General features: G+C 48.3%; 1 protein-coding gene across 5 annotated transcripts in view; it reads right to left on the bottom strand.

Annotated features, from left to right (window-relative positions):
- The window catches only part of Mtss1 (MTSS1, I-BAR domain containing), a 137,328-nt gene that overhangs the window by 102,955 nt on the left and 10,171 nt on the right, over nt 1-24,202 (bottom strand). For all 5 annotated transcript variants that reach the window (XM_026782454.1, XM_026782455.1, XM_005354568.3 and 2 more), the window contains exons 2-3: nt 10,566-10,627; nt 6,947-7,020 (exon numbers count right to left, since the gene is read on the bottom strand). In XM_026782454.1, the coding sequence (XP_026638255.1) occupies nt 6,947-7,020; nt 10,566-10,627 (136 nt within the window). The remainder of the gene's footprint in view (nt 1-6,946; nt 7,021-10,565; nt 10,628-24,202) is intronic.

The following is a 24,202-nucleotide window of genomic DNA, read 5'->3' as shown; positions in this document are numbered from 1 at the left end:
AGGATCCAGCCTCCTCATGAGGATCCACCAAGGCCCGTGGGTGGGCGGGCTGCCCGTGGGCGGGCGAGCTGCTCTGTACAGTCACTCATTTATCCGACAATGTCAGCAGCTCATAAGTGATCATTTGGGACTCTGGGTTCCCCAAAAGCAGGACACGGGTCTCAAGCTGCAGCTTTTACAGTCTCTGGGGACAATGGGGACAGCCAGGCTCCAACAGCAACATGTGCCCTTGAGGACCTCAGTGTTCCTGTCTGAGAGATGAAGGACTCGTGGGCAGTGGGACTCGAATGACTCGTGGAAGACTAGCAGCCCCTCAGCACATACAGAGGCCCAGGGAAGCCTGGAGGAGTGCCCAGGCAGAGGGACCGAGGGCTGTGATGGTCTCGGGGAAGGGAGCTGTTCTCTGTGGGTGGAGATGCCATGGGAGGGCTGTGGGCAGATGGTAAGAGGCCTCACGTGGGAGTGTAAATGAACTTCACCAGGAAGCCAAGTCTCCTGGGTAGCAGATTCCAGAGTCCCATCTGATTGTCCTGCCACAGTCCTGAAGACTGCGCCTGAAGACTGCCCCATCTTCAGTGATGACAAAGCAAATCCGCAAGTCCATAAAGTACATCCTAAAATACGCATCATGCGCTGAAGTCACAGGACGCTTCTGAGAGGAGCAAGCCTGCGCGACCAAACCTAAGACACAAAGATTCTCCTCGCCCGCCTTGGTGGTCCAGGCTCACTCATGAAATTCCACACTTGGTCCCAGCCTTGCCTACCCAACCCTCACACAACACCAACTGCAAGAGGATTCCCACAACTCAAAACAGCCCAAAGGCCCATCTCCGGCACCCACTCTTCTCTTCTTGCCCTAGCCCTCCATTTTCTTCTTATTACTGTTGCTTCCTTTATTCCTTTCTCCCGGGTGAAAGCAGAAGTTACAAAGATAAATTAGAGAAGGAAATGTACACCATCCAACCTCATCCATATTTAACCAACTTAGCAAGACTTATGCAGTGTTCAAAATGAAAGAAGGCCCACTGGTCTTATCTCGGGGTGCCACACCCCCCAGTTCCTTTTACAGAGAGGAAATTAAAACTTAGGGTCACACAAAACAGTTGGAAATCCAACCCAGACATCCCAGCTCCCAAACAGGGTGCTACTTGCTTTCTTAGGGATTGGGTTTTAAATGCCTTTGGGATGAAGCCACTTTAAGGCCAAATATAAGCAACCACTAAGGCCAGAAGGTCCTTACATAAGGACCCTAACTTACTGGGTCAGGTCCAGGCTCCAGGAGGTGCTCCGGTTCACTGGCCATATGACCCGTGTCAGTGTCCACACACTCCCTGTCTGCCTGCATCCTGTGAAATCCGCCTCACAGAGTGTTGTGAGAACAACTGGGGCCTCTTCACCAGCTTTACTTATTATCCAGTCTACCATGGCCCAAAAACATTAAACGGAAAATTCTAGAAATAAACAATTCCCAAGTTTTAAATAGTTTTTATTGGAGAACTGTTGTAACTGTTCTGATGATAATCTCACTGTGTCTGATTTACACAGTAAACCCCGTCACAGTTTTGTATGGATGTTTTTATGTATGTACATATGTCTGTATGTATGTGAGAAAGCATATACTCCAGGTATCCAATGTGGGTCTGAGAATGGATCCTTAACATCAACAGAGGGACCAAAACTCTGTGTGCAAACCACTTGTAACAGGCTCCAGCCCACGGGACATAGTCAAAACCTATTACAATCATGATTCCCAATATTACAGGATCTTGTCTACCTGGAACCCACTTTTTCCTCTCGTGAACCTCAAACTCCTTCTAATGGACTTGGTATACCACCTTTGCACATCCCCCAAGATGGGTTTTCAAAGATTTAAACGTAATTACAGAGGCAAACAAAACCACACCAAGCTGAATGTCACACAGCACTGTGCTCTCCAAAGGCCCTGCTGACCTAGGCAAACATTGTCAGGGCCACAAAGGGCCAGTGCTGACTGAGAGGTTGCATGCAGTAGGACCCCAGGTCAGATGAGCTTATAGGGGTAAAGATGCTCTCCTCTGCTGCAGCATGCCTAGAAGCCTCTGTGTTTACTTCCTTTACTTTTCATCTCTTAGTTTTTAACTAACCAACCCAGATACATGCAGACCCTTCGACTCAAAGACTTCCCAACTCCAGGGGCAGCCACAAACTCTGAGGTGGTATGGATAGTTAATGCCTACAAACTAATTTTTCTATGGCCAGTAAATCCAGAGAACATATGTTTTCATATTTAACACACATCATGTGTTAATTCCAGAGTATAAACTAAACATACAGACTTCTGCCTTGTACTAAGAAACTCAAAATTCTATTATCATTTCATTATTAATCAGCATAGACAGGAAAATAGTCAGGTTATATGATTTCATTTAGAAAGATAAGATCAAAATAGCTCCGATTTCAATATTCTATAAAAAAATAAATGTACTACAAATAGGTTGATTTATTCTTAGAGTAACTAGCTTTTGTTCTAAATCAATTTTCTTAATAACTCTGGCCGAAGATTTTGTGAAAATGACAAATCTTTCCGAGCTGTTTCCTTCGTGAAGTAACACAACAAGAGAAGCCTAGTTAAAATTATCACGAAATTTTGGACACTGGCCCAACAGAAATGTGCTCCCATGGTGAACGCCAAGGACAGGCTGGAAATGGCCACAGGTGTGCGAGAAGAGCAGGGACACGGCCTGGAAAAGCAAAGCTCAAGAAGACGGCGTGGCTCAGCTCAATGGAACGCCCACTACTGAAGAGACAAAGGGCAGGACAGGCGGTGGTGGTGCACCCCCTTTTGGTCCCCACTCTCAGGAGGCAGAGGCAGGAGGATCTCTGAGTTTGAGGACAGCCCGGACTGCAAGAACTCCAGAACAGTCAGGGATACGAGGAGAAACCTTGTCTCAAAAAACAAAAAAGGAAAGGAAGGAAGGAAGGACGGACAAGTGCTGACAGAGATGTGGGGAAAGGAAACCCCTCCCTGTACAGTGTTGTAGAAACGTACATTAGTACAGTCTCTTGCAGGACCTTAGAGGTTCCCCAAAAATTAAAAATAGAGCTAGCATATGATCCAGCGAGGCAGCTTCTGAGTGATATGTCAAGGAAAGAAATGGCACGAGGAAACACACCCGCAGCTCTGTTTACAGCAGGACTGTTCTCCACAGCCGAGGAACGGAGACCACCAACACAAGACTAGAGGAAGTACAGTACAGATAATCAGTGGAACCCTAGCGACTGTGAAAGAGGAAGCTCTGGTTCTGACCACAATAGGGATGGAACTGGAAATCACTATGTGAGTGAAATCAGTAGGAGCAGAAGCAGCCTATGACCTTACTCCTGTGGAATCTAAAAAGTTGATCTTGGAGAAACTGAACATAATGTGGTGGTTCCCAGAGGCTGGGGAAGGTAGCGAGGAAGGAAGATGGGCTGAGGGCTCTAAGTGACAGTTACACAGGAACGAGACGCTCTGATATGCACCTGCCTAGCATGGTGGCGGTAGACGGAACAGACTCTGTGCCTCAAAAAGCTAAAAAAGAGGAAAAGAGGGGACAAGGGGAAGGCATAAGGAGGGGGAGGGAAGAGGGTAGAGGAGGAGAGAAGAGGAGGGGCGGAGAAGGAGAGAGGAAGGGTGGACAGAAAGGGAAACAGGAAGAGAGGGGAGAGGTAATAGTTCTCTTTTACTAACTAGAGAGATGTTAAAATACTACCTTTAAGGTCTCTAAGCAAAAGACAAAGGAGGAGACTCTTTCCACAGAGTAAACAGCACCGAACCACCCCACGTGTAAACAATCTTGTACAGGGTCATTCCTCCCTTGGTGATGCAGATACCGCTAAGAATAGGCCACTCCACTGGAGAGAGGACCCCGTGTGTAGAGAGCAGCCTGAGTTTGGATCTCCGGCCACCACATAAAAACTGAGTGCTGCGGTGGGCACCTGGAACCCCAGAGCTGGAGCACACGTAGAGAGAGGGGCAACTCCCTAAAGCCACGGGCCAGAACGCTGGGCTGAAATGATGAGATCACGATTCAGTGAGAGACCCTTGAACCACAAGGTAGAGAGGGGTGGAGGAAGACACCCTGCATCAGCCTCTGACCGCAGCGTGCCTGTACACCCACGGGTACACCAACATACATGACTATGTACATGCATCCTATGCACACACAAAAACAAGATGGAGAGTGACGGAGGAAGACTCCCAGCACCAACTTCTGGCTTCCACATACGTACACGTACATAAACACATACACTACACAGAAACAATCATAGGACATTCATAGACGTACAAGCATTAACTGCAGCACAGCCTAACATGGCAAATACCTGGGCATGATACAATCCCATCAACAGAATAATAATTAGATCCTCGCTCCATCCTGGAACTGGAATTCCATTTGTCTAACAGGAAGAGCATGGCGGATCTACAGGTGCTGGCAAGGAAAGACAACGGGACTATAGTCTAAGCAAAAATATGGGATCAGCGCTTCCTGGGAGCAGCCATCAGGACTACATACCGATCTGCAGCTAGCTTTCCTTCTCCCGGAGAGGGCGGTGACAAAAATGTTTATAAAGGAGACTAAATCTAATCTCTACGAAGGGAAAGGCTAAATTTGGTTTTTAGACTTTGGGGGGGGGGAGGGAGTAAAGAGTATGTTCTATAACTTTTCCTTTTTATGACTAAAAATTAATTTGCTGACATTAGAGAAAAACTTCCAAGTTACTCTTTTCATCACCATGGAAACAGCTGTCAGCCATAAATTCTTTAAGGACACGGGTATCCACATCCAAGGAAAGAAAGCACCTGTGCATTTGGACTCTACACAAACCTGCTGCCAAAACGACCTGAAACCAAACGGCAAAGATAGGTCACACTGGGGTCTGTTCAGTGTGACAAACAGGTCTGCAGCCACAGGAACGGCCCCCAAAGCCCGGCTCTACAAAGAGCTTCTTCCTGTGTTTTTTCTAACAAACAATTGCTGGTTATTTTCCCTCCTCTAGAAGCATGAGACTTCCCAGGCCCTCCAATTTCCTACCAGAAAGCACCCTGGGAGCTCTTCAAAAACTCAAGTTCTTACTGCAGGAAATCACAGACAATCGGTGTCGCCTCTCCAGCTGCCCCTTTATGATCCATCCAGAAATTTAACAGTAACATCCAAAAACATCCTCTGAATCCTAGAGCCTCGGAAATGCACTCCCATGCTGGGCATGATGGCTCGCACCAGTAAGCCCAGCACTTGGGAGGTAGAAGCAGGACGAGTTCAAGGTTATCCTCAGCTACATAACCTTGGCTACCTAAGACCATGTCTTTAAAAAAAAAAAAAAAAAGAGGGCTCAGCGGGTAACAACGCTTGCTGCCAAGACTGGAGCCCTGAAACCACACGCTAGAAACAGAGAACCAACTCCTGCCAGCTGTCTTCTGACCTGCACACATCCCATAGTGCATACCCAAAATAATGTACATCTGATTGACAGGTACAGAAAGTACCCCAAAGACTGACAATTCCAGACACGGCTGAGATGAGAAGGAAAAGCACCCGAGAGGAACAGTCACGTTTTACAGTGACAGACACTGGTTTGCACGTTAAGTTCTTCAGAGTAGCAGATTCCCAAGTTTCTACAAGAGGCAGGTGTAAGTTAGGTCGTAATTTTACAGGGATTTAAAATCATTCAGGTTAAAATCCCTCACCACACAGACAAACCAGATGCTGATGTCACTGCCACAGCTCTGTGGGAACTTTTTTTTTTTGTGATATTGTTGGCATCTCAGAAAGGAGGAAAACAATGCCTCCCCTGGGAAGATGTCCCTGATTCCCCCAGCTGTGTTAATTGCTCACTTTCCTATACTCCCCTGGCACTCTGTGCTTCAGCTATTACTGTACCACACATATTATCCACACATTTCCACACTGGCGTCTTTATTCACACATCTGTCTCCCCACTCAAACTGTGTGCTCGTTAGGGACAAGGGGGAACATATTGATCCGTGTAGTCTCCTGATAGTCCTGCAATAAAAGGGTCTGCAGTTTCATTCTATTATTTAATTAAATGCCTATGGTCAATGGCTATGGACCACTGGGGGTACTGGGAACAATTCCCCCCTCCCCCAGCAATGCTCTCAACACCCAAGGTTCCCGATGTCACAATGACAATGAGCAAGCAGGTGCACAGGTATGCACCCAACGAGGGAGCCCAGAACCGCCAGGCAAGGAAGAGGCAGAAGAGAGTGACTGCAAGGGAATGGAGGGGAGGCCCTTGCACAAAGGGAGGCCTAAGAGTATCCCCTTCCTCCTGGTGCCTCTCGCATGTTATGAATATCGCTGGTATTCTCTGCAACCATTCAATCTTTTCAAAAGACGTCACCTTTCAATCACTGCTTTCGTAAATGTATTTTAAATATCTGTTAGGCTCTGGACACTGTCTCGTGGGACGCCATCAGGACTGTGTCAGTCTCTCATTCATGGGGTCTGCAGCCTAGAGACAGACAGATGGATACGGCCTAGGGGATGCTGTGCCTATTAGAAAAGGAGTCCGTTATTTGTTGAGAACCAAAGACAGTAGTCATGCAGTCATCTCCAGGACTTCTCATTCCCTTCCACAAGGGAACGAGGAGGATCGCAGGGTAACCTGTGCTGGAGAGGACCCGACCAAGGGTGACGTCACTGGAGCAACCACGCCCACAGCAGGCCACCTCCCGAGGGACCAGTGGCTCCTTTCCTTTCTCATCTAGTCTTTACTGTGCTGCACTATCTGAGGAACCAGTTACAACTTCTCCTGCGCGCAACCCCACAGCGTTAAAAATAGACGAAAACTGTGAGTCAGCCAAGCTCTGATAACTCAAGCTGTATCTTCTGGAGAAGCCACCCAGAGGGAGAAGCCCACGTGCTGGATTCAGTTAGTGCTGGAAGGCAGCCTTCCATCTGCTCACCACGTGTGTTGGTGGCCATGTCAGCCACTTTCTGAAAGGCGTCCAAGAAGGCAGCTGCTGCTACTACTGTTGTCCTAAAATGCAAACAGATAACAAAAGCATGAGGAATGTCTCACACTGGCAAATTCATCACAGCTCTTGGGCTCAAACCTCTGCTACAGAGTGAACAGAACCTTCCAGAGAAAACAATCCAGCAGTAGATGGTGTTGTGTTGTTTTTTCCCCCCCTAGCCCTCAACCCTAGTAATGGCCTCGCTGTGTAAACTACCAAGAACATTTTTGCAAAGAAATAAAAGGGAGGTGTTTCTACTCCAGAGAAGAAGAAAGTATCCTTCAGAGTATAGACTGCACAGGTGACATCAGCTTTGGCACAGGAAAGTAATGTATGCACACACAAACTAGCAGGGAACCAAATCTTGAAGAGCAGAAAAGTTCAACAACTCACTGCCGAAAAAGGGGAACTGAGAACGCAGGTCAGGACATTTTAGAGATGACCAGTTCATAGCCGAGAGCCTGACGCCCAGCACTGACTCGACCACTGCAGCACAGGCTGCTAACAGGGTACAGCTTTCCTCCCAAATCCCAACTATCAGGAGACTCGGATACTGTTCTCTGGTTCCATTTGTTTTTGTTTTGTTCAGCCTCAGGATGCTCTCTCAACTACATCTTTCTGAAGTCCTCAAAAACAACCATGGAAAGAATTAAGACTCTTTCATGTCCTAAGAATTTCTGAATGCTTACCCATTCCCTTAAGCGCTACCCAGATGGCTGCACTGGGCAGCCTGCTGGTTCCTAGCACTCTGACCTACAACATCGTGAACTGAGGAAATGACCAGTATCCCAGAATGCTCTGTGACAAACAACAAGCCCCACCCCCCGTCATGCAAGGACTTAAAACCAACTCAAAGACTGATGGAGTCTCTCCAGTTTGTGTGTGTTACATGACTCTTCGTCTCCACTGAGCCTTCCTAAGAAGGCAAAGTCGGTAAAAGAAGAACAAGGACTAGAAAGTGAGTTCAGAGTGCAGAAAAGAAATGGTCTCTCTTCAATGTAGCAACAGTTTCTGAAAGGTTCTGGATACGGTCCCTAAGACCAGATTTCAAAATGGGGAGGCCTAGTAGATCAAGAATGGATCTGCTCAAACCAGGTGGGAGGCAGAGGCCAGCAGACTTCTGAGTTCAAGGCAAGCCTGGTCTACAGTGAATTACAGGACAACCAGGGATACGCGGAGAAACCCTGTCTCGGAAAAACCAAAAAAGGACTGTATCTGCTCAGTTCTAAAAGCAGCCATCCTCCACACACAATACACACATACTACACCCGCACACATACGCACACGTGCACACACACTCCAAAGCATATTTTTAAAGTGTTGACACCAAATGCAAATACTGAAAAAGTTATCTTGATCAAACATTCTGAGACTTATAAATAGCTCATTCTGACTTACGATTACTATCTGACAAGCCAGCCTGATTTATTCTCCTTCAACTCAATGCCAGTCACCCACATCTTATGAGCCGGCTGCAGACAAGCCTTGTTCATTGTAGTCACTGGAGTCCGCTGCAAATCAGGATGCCGGTCAATATTGAGGAATTAAGAGCTCTCTAATGACAGTCACACCGTGCTTCCTGACATCATCGCACGACATTCCGGCCCTGTCTGTGTGCACAGAGCAAATACGAAACCAGCAAAGCTAAAGGAGAGATTGAGCTTACACACCCCAGGACAGAAGCGTAGCTCCTGCAGCGGTAACTGCAGCCTTTCTCCAAGACACAAAATTTACTCTCATGAAGGTGCTAGCTGTTTGATAAGCTGATAAAAAAAAATGTCCCTGACCTCAGAAGACCTAAAGAGAGGGTGCGGAAGGCAAGTGGAGAGAAGTCTTCACTGAGCTTTACTTTCTGTGATCAAGACAAGCAGTGAACTCATACTTCAAGGTCTACCACCAAAGCCCATCTGACTGGCAGAGGGTGGACAAGAAAAACTAAGGGGAAATTTAAATTCTGTGGTTCAGGAGGAGACCCCTCCCCCAAAGAGGGAGACTAACCTGTGGGAAATAAATAAAGCGGTGGATGGGATAGGGCCAGGAGGCCAGGGTAGCTCCATGAGGACAGGCTGGTGAGGACCTCAGATGAAAACCCAGACATGACCCAGCAAGCCAGAAAACAGGGAAAGGGTCAAGGGCCAGACAACCGAAGAAGGCACAAACTCAAGAGTTCAGTGTTCACTTGAGGGTCACACACAAGGCAGCAAAGATCACCACAACTGAAGCTGGAGGAAGCCCATGCACTCCTGCCCAGTTCTAGCCAGAGGGGAGTCATGTGCCTCTTAGTCCCATGGCAGCAGCTCTGAGCAGTAGACTCTGGTATGCACTGGCAGAGACTCAGAAATGTCCCTCATCTGCCTACCACCCCTGTGGCTCTTTTTCCTAGAACACCCCTATCTATTGCTCTACCCTCTCTTCCATCCTCATCCATCTCAGACCAAGCCAGTCAATCCCCGAACTTCACAAGTGAGGATTACCCAGTCGGTTTCAAGCATCCCATGCTCCTTGGAGTACCCCGAGTACTGCTGCAAAGGGCGGAGCTGCAACAGGTAGGTGCTTTATCTATCACAGCAAATGAAAACAAACAGGCACACTAGGAAATGCGGGCTCTAGGTGAGACTCAGCAGCTGATAGTGTTCAAGAAACTTTTTGAGGCTTTGTTTTTTCAAGACCGGGTTTCTCTGTGTAGCCCCGGCTGCCCTGGAACCCACCCTGTAGCCCAGGCTAGCCTCAAACTCAAAGAGATCCTCCCGCCTCTGCTTCCCAAGTGCTGGGATCAAAAGGCATGCGCTGCTCCTGCCCAGCAAGGCACAACTTTCACGCCGTAAATGTCTTCTTCTCAAGGTCTAAGGGCTGCTCTTCCTGGCCTTTAGAAAAAATGTAGAACTCTGCAGCGAGCCACACTCCAAACTTGAAAACATCCCCGTCAGCTCCTAAGGATCCCTCTCACCCATCTGTAGTCGGTCTCCTCTGAAACCCCTAGCCCAACCGACCACCGCTAAGGCTAATCTCTATAGATGGTCTGTCCTAGATAATATCACGTGACCGGACTGAGTACCAGTCAACACTGAGACTTCAACTCTGCACCTGGAAGGAAAATACAGGTGGACGAGAAAGTACTTGGACTCTGGAGGCGGACAGCTCGTGTGTAAATCTCCATTCTGTCACTTACTGGTGGCATCTCTATGAACACACTCTTACCTGTGCCTTGACTTCACCAGTCAAAACTCGGCTGAGAGCTGTACCCTAGCCTTGTGGGGTTGAGACTTTTGACAAAGTCGCATATGCTTGGCACACAGTGGGCGCCACATAAAGAGTATCCACTATTACCCCATGTAATCAACTCTGAAATTTCCTGTGGCAGGAGGCAGAGCAGAAATGAGTCCCATTTCATACACGGGGCTGCAGGGGGCGGGGTGGAGGGTAATACGAACTGATACTGCTCTGAGCAGAGCCCGTTCCATGCCTCTCTGCCTGTGACACTTCTCAATTTAACCAGACGTGTGCTGACCCACCTTCCCCTGTCTTAAGGATGTCACCTTTCTCCTGTATAATACACGTGTCTACTTACCGCAGCTGGGACTGCAGCTTTCCAGCTTTGTTTATGAAATCTTCCCAAACTGGATAGCTCCCCTACGACAGAACAAAGCCAGCAATCAGTCACAGTGTGAGGATCCAAACAAGCATTTCCAACCACGCAAGGAACAATCTGCAGATGTGACCCTCCTTTGAAGAATACACGCGACACACACAGGCCATGGCTCAGGAGCCGTTTCAGATGTACCCTATCCCGAAAATCTTGTAAGTGACCACAGACACCAACAGGAACCAGGTTCGCTGACTCTGATGCCTACACCTTGGAGTCAATACATGTACATGGTAGGTCGAAATTCTAAAAATACAGAACATTCAAGGCTCTCTCCTGGGTCACCTGTGCATGCAACACGGCTCTGTCTGTTCTCACCTTTGTCCCAGGAGCAGGGAGGTGGGTGACTGAAACCCCTCCCTAGGACAGGTGGCTATCGGGAAGTAGTATCAGCCTATCAGACTCCCAAGGCTGGAAAATAACCTAAATATAGCTGATATTGAACTCCAACATCTATGTACACTATGGCAACAGGTGGCTCCCCGGCAAACCTCAGCCACCAGAGGACTCCTCCCGTTCCTGGGCTACCTAGAGCAAGCCGTCTGTCCTTCATGTTCACAGGGCCCTTAGAATCAACACTAATCATCTTTCCTCTTAATTGAGCTCTGAAGTCCAATCCCACTTCTCTAAGGGACCCCTCAGCACATCCCCACCATGTCCGGAAGTCAGCACGGGAGGTCTTCCGCTCCTCCTGAGGACAGGACTGAGACACAAAGGCAAATGAGCAGGTGCAGTTGCGGCCAGGGCAAACAGGAGTGCATCCTGCCACCTCCCGATATATATATATATCGAGATGAAGCAGCCATCCACCAAGAGGGTGATTTGCCTTTGCCCCAATTAAACCCAGTAAAGGAAGAACCATGGGTGGGTGTACTGCATATCACAGAATCATTCACCCAGGGTCACAGGCACAGAACAGAATACAAATGTTGGGCATCTTGACAAGGTAAAAATACTATTATGCCACCTCTTGGTTCTGTTGCTAAGAGGAGAAAGGAATAACTAAAATTAATTTTTTATTCATTTTTATTATTTATTTGTTTATGAGACAGGGTTTCTCTGTGTAACAGCTCTAACTGTCCTGCAACTCACTCTTGTAGATCAGGCTGGCTTTGAACTAACAGAGATCCGCCTGCCTCTGCCTCCCAAGTGCTGGGATTAAAGGTGTGCCACTATTGCCTGGCTTAGAACAGTGTTGTTAAGAAACACCTGGAAACCCTTTCTTCTGGTCAAGAACTATCAGAAGTCCAGCCGGTTGCTCGAATTACTTCTTCAGTCACTTCCTTCCAATATGTTAAAAGAAAATGTTTCATTTTGAAACCTATATGCATGAGAGTTAACACTTTGCTAAAAAAATTTACCCTTTTATATATTCCTCTAGCCATCAATTCTACCTGAAAATGTGCACACGGGTTACATGGAAAGCTGTCTTATGATTAAAATGGGCTGCTTCTGAGAGCTAAGATTTGCACCAATACATTGCTTTCTTCTTTGTACTCTCCTCCAGGCACGCTGTTTTGTTTTGTTTTTATAAGGGTCATGTATCATTTTAATGAAAACAATAAAGTCATTACATTAAAAAAAATTTAAGACCAAATTAGAGGTTCTGGCAACAATTACACCATGAATTTCCTACCAGGCCAAGTCCTGCAGTCTGTTTTGCATATGCTGCCAGCTCACCCCCAGCTGCTCTGCAACGGTGCATCTGGGTCCTGCTTGGTCTCATCGCAGCCATTTGCTCACATGGACCCTAAGCTGCACCAGGGCTCTTGGTAGAGGCCCTTCGGCGGCTACATCTGAGTCGGGCCAACCAAAGTCTAGACATGGTTCTTGACACAAGGTCCTTATCCTGGGGACGTCTTCAGCCCAACAACAGAACTGAAATATTAACAAGTGAGCTTGTCACGCTAGTGTACATTTATAATCCTAGCACTTGGGAGTTAAAGGCCAGCAGCCCTGGTTTGGTTACTTACCAAGTTCAAGGCTAGCCTGCACTATAAAAGATGATGTGAGGAAAATAAAAAAAATAAGGGCCAAGGGGACTGGAAAGACAGCAAGCAAACATGAGGGCCTGAGCTAGGTCCCCGGAACTCACATAAAAATTCAGGGTACAGTGGCGTATGCTTGGAACACCAGCACTGGAGGCAGAAACAGGCTGGCCCCAGGGCTTGTTGGACAGCCAGTCTGACCTAATGGGTGAGTGCCCAGCCAATGAGACACCTGGTCTCCAACAAGGCAGAGAACGTTCCCGAGGATGGTAACTTAGGACAGTTCTCAACCTGTGGGTTTGCATCCCTTTCCTAGGGGTTGCAAATCAGATGCTTGCATTACTATTCGTAACAGTAGCAAAACTGCAGCTATGAAGTAGCAACAAAATAAGTTTATGGTTTTGGGAGGTCACCACAAACTGAGGGGGCATAGCCTCAGGAAAGTTGAGACCCGCTGCCTAAGGATGTCCTCTGGCCCACCTATACGCACACACGCAAACACACACGCACACGCACTCACGCACGCCAGCCAGGGAGCCAGCAAGAGACGGAAGAGAGGAGAGAGAAGGAGAGAGGAAGGGTGGGAGGGAGAGAAGGAAGGGAGACTGACCGAGACCAATCTACCTTGAGGGTACTCCGACCAGCACTGCGATCCCATCGAGACACTACAAAGATCTATTTTGACTCCTCTTTGTTCACTATGTCTCTATCAAATCTATATAGAAATTACTCTTTTCAGAAACTAATGAGTCCAGGGTAACTCAGAGCCCTCTGGCTGGCCTCTAGAGACCTGTCCAGACATTTAGAAAAGTACCAGCCTGCTTCTAGCTGGACGTGCCTCTGCCATCTACAAAATGGAACACAATGTGAAAACAGCCCTTCTCCACCAAAGATTTATCATGTTGAATCAGGTGCGGTTTTATGCCTATAACCCCAGCACTTGGAAAGCAGTCAAGGAGTACTGGGAATTTAAAGCCAGCTTCAGTCACACTGTGACTTCGAGGTCACCATGAATGCTATCTACAAAAAAAAAAAGAAAAAGAAAAAAGAAAAAAAAATCTGAAGCCGACTAAGTGACAACACGGTGGGTTAGCCAGAGGCTAATCACCTAAGCTCCGTGTGCAGCCAGGCCTGGCCAGGCCCACAATTTACTAGGGGAAATTGCTGGACCCTTTAGGGCCCATTTCCCTATAATGACAATAATTAAAACAATTCAGTCACATCACTGCCTTTTGGCTAAGATCAGGAATAGGACAATTCCCCCACCCTTAGGAGCAGCACCACCCATTAACACTGAAAGACTGCAGGAGAAGAATAGGGAAGAGAAACCTGGGAACCGCCTAGGTTGAGCTGACAAGTTCTCCCATTTGCTGGTGACATCAGTCCGTCACAGGACCTCTGCATGGAGACACCATTAACTAACTCACAGGGTTGGTTTGGGGAATAGATGAGACAAGGACACACCCACACTCATGGGTTTCCTGCAGCACTACGCACAATGGCTAACACAAAGCATCAACCCATGTGTCCATCGGCTGACGGTGGGCTACGGACCACGTCTATCTGCACCTTGGAATACGGCTCATCCTGGCACTGCAGTAACCAGGATGAAGCTAAGAGTGTAATACTAAACAAAACAGCTGACACAGAAAAACAAACCCCAGTTGCTCTGACCACTAGGGAACCTAGAACACCTGATCCAGCGGTGGGAGGAACGAGGGTGCGGGTGGGGCTGGTCAAGGACATTTAATTATAATTAAACGGAGGGAAAAGAGCTAAAAGGCAGTTCAGGGATTGCTGGAGGTGCAGGGAGTGGATGCACTGGGGGAGAAACTGGGAATGGCAGCTAACAGGAAGTTTCTCTCGTGGGTGAAGAAAGGCCTCAAAAATATCACGGTAAGGTTATGTGACTCTGAGAACATACTACAAACGGGCACATTGTATGATACATGCATGATATCTCAGAAAAGCTGTACAAATGAATAAATCAGGCCAAGCCTCAAGGGGTTGAATGTGGTGATTGGCAGAAAGGCCATGTTCGAGGCGGCGGGTCTTGGCATCTGCAGGTTCTGAGAGATCCCCCACCCTTCAGGATGCTCACTGGGAGCCACGCTGCAAACAGGCTATGCTGGCTGGGATCCCTCATCCCTGGTCCCAGTTGTAGAATCAGCCAAGGTGGGAGGCAAAAGGTGACTCAAGAGACCTTGCTTGAGAAGAACAGATCAAGGCAACCAGGCCTACAGAGTCAGCAGACTGTCTGCAGATCCTAAACAATGAGGTACTTGACCCCAAACCACAGCAGCGTGCCTGAGAACCACAATAGCTCAAACCTGGTGTATGTGTGTGGGGAGGGGGATAGCCCAGTGGTACAGAGTACACCCAGTGTGTGTGAGGCCCTAGGTTCAACTCCCGGGGCTGCCAGGGGGGAAAAAAAAACTTTTTATCTGTCCCTACCTGGAGCCTCACTTCAATGGTTCCTAAAATAGAAGAAAGAAAGAAAGGAAAAGGAGGGTCCCCTTTCTTGTCAAGGGATACAGCACACAGTTTCCCACCCACGAACGCCCACCCAGCCATAAGAAGGCTGCCAAAAGCAGCACTCTCCTGTCTCCTGACTGAATGCTATTTGAGGATCTATCAGTGTCAAACCCACCTGTTTTAGGGAGTCTGCTATTTAATGGAGGAAGGAGGGGGGAGGGAGGGAAGACGGAAGACGGAAGAAGGAAGAAGGAAGAAGAAAGGAAAACTTCTAAGAACAGAAAACAAAACCCTCATTGTTGAAAAATGAAAAAATAAGATGTAAATGTTATTAAAACTTGAAAACAAGGTGACACCACTTGTATGTACCAGGGTTTTTGTTTGTTTTTTTTAATGTTTCTGTCATGGAAAAGTTTCTACCCAGTGGAAAGGAATCTTACTACAAAAAGCCAAAGGCTTGGTGGGTGTGGGCAGGACTAACTGTGGAAAGACTGAAGGGCAATTTTTAAAAGTCCCTGGGGTGTTAACTACTGAAGACTTGATAAAGGTGGTACTCAGGTTTCAGAAGACCCTGGATGCACTCAGAACCCTTGGGAGAGCAACACCAAACCAGGCCTGCACTTCCAAGTTTCCACCAGGAAGTGGGAGACGGTGATTCTGGTGTGTGTGTGTGTGTGTGTGTGTGTGTGTGTGTGTTTCTCGCTGGTGTCCTGGGTGCAGTGGAAAAGTCTGAAGGACACACGCCTACCCACACACTACGGGGTCATCAGACTACACCTGTAGGTTCCAGAACTTTACAGACACACCACAATCAAAGAAAGCAAGACTCCACCCAGCACGGAGTCTGCTTCATCCAGAGTCACAGGCAAAACCAGACCCTCTTCCCCAGGAGCCATCTGAGGCCTTGTGGAAGTGGAAGGGAGGTCTTAAAAGCCTTGAACACTGAACTCAGATGACACCAGAGCCGAGAAAGAGAAAAGCACCCTGCTTATCAAAAAGAAGATATTCATCAAAGTACACCAGACAGAAGAGAGGGTCTTTCCTGATCACATGACTTCATGCAGCCACCTAGTGGGGTTCCCATCATGCTCCAAACACCACCCAATGATTGTCTTCTCTTCAAAACTCAAGATGGAAGGTGGGGCTCAATAATTCTGCAAGCTTCATTCGCTGCCCAACACAGACGTTGCTTCTTCCAGAACATTCCGTGCCATATATCCTCCTCACCTACCCTCCCGGATTAGCTGCGCCCATTCCCTCGACTTCGTACATTACACGATTCATGTATGAGCTGCGAGCCACGGTCTCTTCCTTCAAAACCATGAGACAAGGTCAGAGGATAGGCTCGTGGAAGGAAATGTCACATTAGACAGAGGTTTCGCTGGTACAATGACAAGGAAGTGGAAGACAGGACTGGCAGGGGACAAAGCACCCAGGGGACACTGAGGTGGCACAATTTTGCTGAATAGGAGCAAAACTGGGCAGGGTGGACAAGGCAGCCGAGTCCAGCCTTCGAGGGCAAAGTCCAGAGCTGAACCACAAACAAAACAGCAGAGGGAGCCACGGTGGCCTTCATTCTGAGGACAGGTGACATCAATTCCAAGCTGGCCAGGTGATATGCAAACCCGCCTTGTGGATCGCATACCTGGCAGCAGCCTGGTCCCTTAGGAAGAGAAGAATAAAGTTCTTTTCTTTCTCTTGTAGGGACAGGGCTTCCTAAATCTCCTTCCCCTTCAAGAATTTGGTGGCCCCTAGCCAGTCTGTAAACCACCTTCTTCCTATGAAGAAGTCCTTATGGCGGAGTCCCCTTCCTTCCCCTCCCCAGCCTCCACTTGTCCCAAGCCAGGAGTCAAGCATTCACCCAATGCAAGAGCAGGATAAAGATGGCAGCCAACAGACACTCAGGTTTGGGGTGGCCTGCTTGATTTTGTTCTCTATTAGACAAATGATGGCATCCCACACTCAGTGTGGGACAAACTGTGGAACTCCTCAGCACGGCTGGTTACTCGTGCACCATAAATAATGTACCAACTGCTTCTCCCACACCGGCCCCTCCGTGACAGCCAAGGTCAAGGGACAGCTGAAGGAATTTGATAGCATTCCTTCATCACCACTCAAGGGACCCAGGAGGGCAGGGACCTTGGCTAGAAAACCCACAACATTGGAGGAACCAGGAGAACTAGGGAGGGTTGAACCTGGAAGAAAATAGGGGATTAGCTGGGACAGGCTAGAGGGAACTGGGTTCCGCTCAAAGACCTTGGTCCTGCCCAGAAGGGGTCAGACAGAGGCTGGCTGAGAAACCAGCACAGCTCAGACATACAAGGCAGGTAGGACCAGACTGGCCCTGTATCCCTTTGGAGGAGATCACTGGCGACAGTCGCTTCCAACATCAGCACTTTCTAAACAGTTGCTAGGCACCAGGCTCTATCTGTATCTGCATTTCTTAAGTATTAACTGGTGGACCTGACCCCGGAGATTTGGCAAAAATACAGACTTTGCTTTCCTTGCTCTGGCAGTGCGGTGGGGGGTGGGAGGCGCCTGGGCAGTGGCATGGATAACCTGAGCTCAGCACTGCGGACTGCCATGGAACACTTCCTGAGGAGTCCAGCCTATAGCACATTCACACGACATGTCGCAACAAAGCCTGTGACACTATGACTTTGCATAGGAGGAAACAGGCCCGGAATCCCAGAGAAAGGTAAGAACTACCTGACGTCAGATCTTTCTGACTAACGAACTGACCCTGATTCTGGGGAGTCAAATCAGCCTGAGGGACAGACGCAGTCTCAGGATCCAGTCCAGTGTGACAAAGTGACTCAGCCAGCCATTAGGTCCTGCTTTAGATATGTGTCCTGCAGGAGCCAAGGCAGAACTGAGGCAATGCTCCAGAAACACAACGACACCTCAGAGAACCGTGCAGTCACTCTGAAGGTGGTCAGGTCGGCCATGGGGGAAAAAAGCAGGCACGACACAAAGAAAATACCTTGTATAGAGAATAGCCCGAATCACACCGGAGCACGCAGGGGCTGTCGCTTGTATGAATGGGAGTGAGCTCTTTCTCGTCTTCGGGTTTTCTGTGGCACTGGGAAGCATCACTGTACTGTCCCCAGGTCGGCCCTCGCTCACAGCATCAGGCTCCCTTCCCAAGTGCTGAGCCTCCAGGGAGATAAAAAGCAAAGAAGCATGGAGAGGCCCTTCTGACCCAAGCCGAGCATCTCTGGATTCAGGAATGCATTCAGCTTCCAGAAGTGGGCGTGCATAATTAGGGTCAGGGCCCAGGAATGCCTGTCAGAGCTCTGTCCCCCAAACTAAACTTCCCCACCCTGGCGTACATGCAAGATACAGGTCTCCTAAGAGCCTCAGATGAAAGGCACTGGGTGAACCCATCCATCATAAATACCAGTCCCGGGCTTTTATTTTCTGATTGGGACTTGCTTAATCCACTAATTATCCCTGTCCATCAGGTGGATGACAGTCTGGGGATAATCAACGGTTGTTGCTTCCTTGCCCGCCCACCCTCACACACTTGCCCAAGTACACCAGCAATAAAGACGCCCGGGAAAAGGAAGGCACGCCCACAAAAGGTGGTCCCCATCCAGCTGCCCCCTCGCAGAAAGGCTGCTCCATCTCAAGCTCTTCTATTCTAATTAAAGCAAGGGCACTGAGCTTCCCTTTTACCCACACTGCCAGGGTGGATGCTCAGGATGTGTTCGGAGCATACGGCTACATCTCCACTTAATTAAAAAAAAAAACTAAACAAATACATCAATTATATCTTCAAACTTGCTTGGGTTTTTTAGGTCCTTTACCAGAAACCAAGCAAGTAAGCCATCTGTCTTTAGGTCTGTCTGTCTGTCCATCCAATGAGCTATCCAACAGGGCTGCCACTAGGGACTGCGCGTTATTTAAATTTAAATGACAAGGAAATAAAAGGTAGAGTGTCTACAGAGTAGACAGACCTAGAACTGCTTTCACCGCGGAAACATACGTTGGGCAGCCTTGGCCAGACTAGGGCATCTGAGCTGTGTGTGCTTTACCTCTGCCAACAGCGTCCACACAGCATCCGGGACCTCACTGTTTGTCTGTTTTCTTGTGGAGACAAGGTGTCACTGTGTAGCCCAAGCTGGCCTGGGACTTGTTTGCAAGACTAGGCTGGCAAACCCGTGAGGCTCCTTGACCTCCTGAGAGATAGGGATCACAATGGCCTGCACTGTGGGTCTTTTCTTTTCCACATTTTGTAGCGCATGCATTTCCACACTCCAGATTTCTCTGCAAACAAAACTCCTCTTCCACTCCTTTCCTGTTCTCCAAATTCACCTGTCTGTACACACACACACACACACACACACACACACACACAGCCCTAGATTTTCACTGCTCTGCTATTTTTTCAATGACTATTTAAGACACTACCTCCCACCAGAGGACAGGTAAGTGGCTGCCTGTGCACCTTTCACTGCCTGAGAAAGTTTTCAAAGGGGTCCCCACCTAGGACTCCAAAGGGACCACAAGCAACATTAGAACAACCCGGTATGTGTGGACAGTACTAAGCAGAGCACAAAAGGACTTCACAGCTACCTTACAGAGGTCTGTGTGAGTACTCAACGTGTCCTTTCCACGAGAAACAAGACACAGAAAGAGCAAATGACTTGAGCAAAGCCAGAGGGGCTGCCCTCACTCCCACTTTATGATACGAATTGCTGCTTAATTTGCCCAGTTCCTCCACAGTGAAACTGGTCCATCATTTCACCTGGCTGACTCTCCAATTCAGGAAACACGAGAACTCATTATTTAAGCACCTAACACAGGGCTCCAATGTTCTTACCTAGGGAACGTTTGTATACCGTTAAGCCTTGCCGGGCTAATGCCTGCCTCATGGAACCTTCCCTGTGCAGAGTCCAGAGCTGTTGCTCCATTCATTTGTTCCTGTCTTTGTTAATAGCCATGAGATGACAAGCAAAACACACACCTTTGTACCCCACAAGGTTCAAAGTCTTTCTAAGTTCACGACTTCACATCCGTCCATGCATGCTCTTCCCTGCATGCACCTACCAACTCCAAAATGACTTTGACCTTTGAGATCCTGCTTCTCTCGCTAGCTAGCATTTATGTTCACCCAACCCTCCCAGAGGCAGACACGGGTTCATGAACCTGCCCCAGGGCCTAGCCATGGCCAAACTGTGTATTGAATCGGCTTCCATTTTGGACAGACAGCATCTCATCCATCACCCCATTTCCATCACCCCAACCCTCCAGGAAAGATGCCCTGATGGACCACAAAAGGTGCTGTAATTCTCTTTACAATGCTTGTGCGTGCGTGGGTGCGTGTGTGGATGCATGCATGGGTGTGTGTGTGTTTCCACTGGCAATCAACCACGCAGGGGCAGAGGGCCTTGACGGACAAACACACTCAGGAGTCAGAGCATGACTAGAGTCAGCTGGCCCAGCTTTGGATCTGTTCAGAGTGACCTGAGAGGCCAAGTGACTTCATCACCTGGTGCCACTGCGTCTCCATCTGTAAAAGATACTAATGGCTAGTCCCTGCCCCAGAGGATGATTGCAAAGGTACATGAAACAGGGAGTGCTTGAGGGGGTGAGTAGCACAAGAGCTCGCTCTGCTTTAATGAGTCAGCATACAAAGGCACCCTTCCTGGACAGGACACTAAAGTGTCTGCCATGCACAGGCACTTCATGAGCGCACAGCCTTGAAGAGAAGCGCTCAATATGCTACAAAGCTCAGTCTTGGAAGAAGGCTGAAGCTGAAACCACTGCCCCGAAGCCTCAGAGGGCAGCGGTCTCCAACTTGGAAAAACTGAAAGGCGGCTGGTGGGAGTCCCCCAAATGGGGTAATGCCTCATCTGGCTCTCAAAGAGGAAACAGAATTTTGTTTTTCCCAGTAAGAAGGAAGAGAAAGCAGTAAGACGAGAAGCATTTCCCCAAAGTCATGGCTAGCATGACTCAATACGTCCACCTGGAATATATTCCAGATATATCCATGGTGGGATGAAACGAACACATACATAAAAAAGGGGGAGCCTCTTGTTTCATGAACTACAGAGGAAGCCTCTGGCAGCTCATGGTGGCCTGAGCACATACCCACACACACACTGACCCCTACTGCAATCCCGGCAAAACCTAGAGAGAACAGGCAAGGGTTTGCTGAGAGGGCAAATTCCTGAGCCCCACCCCAGATCAACAAAGAATTTAAGGGTGAGCCTAGGAATCTGCATGAGAAGACACTCTTGCTTTCTCAAAACCAGGCAGGCAGCAAGACTGGAGGACCACAGGAAGAGATGAGACGGCAAAGTCCTCCCCCTAAGCCCTTGGAAACTGGGAACTCAGCAAACTCTCGGCACGAATGTCCACATCCAACATCTTTCGAAATGATCCAGAAGATGAGCGCTCACACACAGGAATGTAAGCAGAGACGTGCTCTGCGAGACACTCAGGTTCCAGAAGCTTTGAGAAGTGCATTCCTTTAGGCCACAGATAAATCCTTCGAGGATAAAGCTGCAAGACTGTACTAACTGCAGTGTTGCTTCAGCTAGTGTGAAACTGGCCTAGCCCAAACACAGGTAGGAGGCTAGCCGCCCACCTGAGGGTCTCTGCACAAACTGAGCCATTCTTCCGCAGATCATCGCTGTTACTCAGTGTCCCCTTTCAAGAGACTCTCCCTCACCACCCTTGAAAACACACTATTCTGACGGTGCCATTGCATGGATTCCTTTTCGCACATAGGAGAACTGAGGCTAGAGAGGTGGTCCAATGGCTAAAAGCACTGTCACTGCCCTTACAGAAGATCAATTTTCAATTTCCAGCACCTGCACAGGGGCTCATAACTGTCTATAACCCCCCCATATGGGATCCAATGTCTTCTTCTGTCCTCCCAGGACACCAGGCATGCAAAACACCCATATACATAAAATAAATAACAATAAAAAATAAAAAGGTTTTGTTTTAAGAATTGATCGACACCACTTATCTGTCCCTTATCTGTCATCATTCCCTTAGGTTCCAAAGGCAGAAATCTGTGCCCATTTTGTTTGCTACTCTATAGCCCCCGCACTTCAGACTGGACCTGGAACACAGTAGGTCCTCAAACACATGTCCCCAGTGGAATTTACTATAGACATACAAAACAGAGTCACATGGCCGTCACGGAAACTGGCATAGCTTATATAACTTCACGCACAGGGAAGGGAAGACTGGATGAAAAGGAAATTTCACAGTACTTTAATTGTCTAGGCTTTTGTGAGCCTGAGTATGTAACCCACTTTGTAATTGGTGTTTATGGGTGACTTCATTTAATTGAAGTTTCTAGGTTTTCTTCCACTAATTTTATATAACTTATATAATCTTTCAGAAGTAATCCCTCATGAAATGTTCTCAAAACATTTCCCTTTTTTTTTTTAAGAAAAAAAAACCTGCCTCCTCTGACTTAATTAGGGTATCCCTAATTAGGGCCAGCACAACATCAAACGGCTAAATTCCCTAGGAACCAGGTTCCATGGGACCATAGGTCTCTTTCTGGTTGCAGAATGACCTCCGTCCTTCCCAGCAATGGCTCGGGCTCAGGGTTACTCCCGGCTAGGCTCCTCACTACCTGCTTCCTATCGGGGTGTCTGCTGCAATTATTCAGGCCCCATATCACATCCTGCTGTGACATTGGCTTTGAAGGTTCAGTAAACAGTCACTTCAAAACAAAGGAGGACCATTAAACCCAACTCAAAGACTTCCTTAATGGCACATGCTCAGCTGCAAGGAGCCTGGCTTCAAAATGCAATCGTGGTCTCCCTGGAAACTAATCCGCCACATTGCCAGCCCTAACAGCAAGGATCTCCCCACTCCTGGCTGGCACTCAAGTCTTCTGGAGCGGGTTCAAGCAGAGATGTGTCCTGAGGTGGCCATCACTCTCCACCTACATCTCTCTAGTGAGAAGGTAGAGGCACCAACAGATGGGTCAACTTCAACAGTTTCAGGCCAATACTGGGTGGGTCCTGTCTCTCCCTTGAGACCCCCTCGAAGTTTCTAGTGTGTGTAGGCTGATAAGCACGTATGCATGTGTGCACTCAGGCTCATGAACAAACAGGCCAGAGATGGATGCTGAGTGTCCAGGCTCTTTCTGCCTCCAATAGTTCTGGAGTTATAGGAGTGCACAGACACGCCCAGTGTCGTATGTAAAGTGTTAGGATTTGAACTCTGGTCCTCATGTTTGCACAGTCAGCAGTCGGACCTGATGAGCCATCTCCTCACCGCACCACCCGACCCCATAAAGGCTCTTGAAGCAGCCCAGGGGTAAATCTAGATTCTGTGTGTGATATATTCAGACTCCTGATGGCACAGTTGAAACCATCAAAGGGATGGATAAAATACACCCACCACAGAATATGAACGGAAAATTCTGAAATGTCACACTGTAAGGGACAACCCAGAGTGGCATGCAGAGCACAGTCCTGGAGCTGATGTCACACGGCCTGGGCCTAACTATGGGCTCCACTTTTCGCCTGCTACACAGATGGCTAAGCCTCTGAGCGCCTCTGCTCCCCCATCTATAAAACGGGAATGACAGCAGTGTCTACCCAACTGGGTTATTGGGAGATTAAGTCAGTTTTCAAGTGTCAAACACTCACTGCCTGGAAGTTCTGACCACAGAAACGTTTACTACACAAGTAAAGAGAAACTCAGTTGTCAGTTGGGTGTCACCCAGACCAAAGGCATTCTGGGAATGTCTTCCCACCCCAAGTGGAAATCAGAGGAACTCCTCAACACCCCCCACCAACTCTTGTGTTGACTTCTTGTGTGACTACAGTGAAGACTGATGTCTTACCTGCACCTCCTGTAAACAACTCCCAGACCAGGGCGGCCACACGTCCATCTCTCCCAGCCAGCCATGCCCAGCATGCCCCATGCACCTCATCAGATTGCAGGAGACACATACTGCTCTTGAAAGTTACTTGTATGTGGAAAGTGAACAAGCAAACATGACATGCAGCGTCAAAACCAAGAGTGATCTTTTACTTTTCCCAAACACGAGTGCTACTACTAACAGCAAGGAATGCGTGTGTGCGCGCATGCACACGTGTGCGCACATACATACAC

This window comes from Microtus ochrogaster, chromosome 15 (genome assembly GCF_000317375.1).
Source record: "Microtus ochrogaster isolate Prairie Vole_2 chromosome 15, MicOch1.0, whole genome shotgun sequence".
Taxonomy (NCBI): Eukaryota; Metazoa; Chordata; class Mammalia; order Rodentia; family Cricetidae; genus Microtus; species Microtus ochrogaster.
The sequence above is the reverse complement of the archived record's forward strand: the minus strand, read 5'-3'. Positions and strand labels throughout refer to the sequence as shown.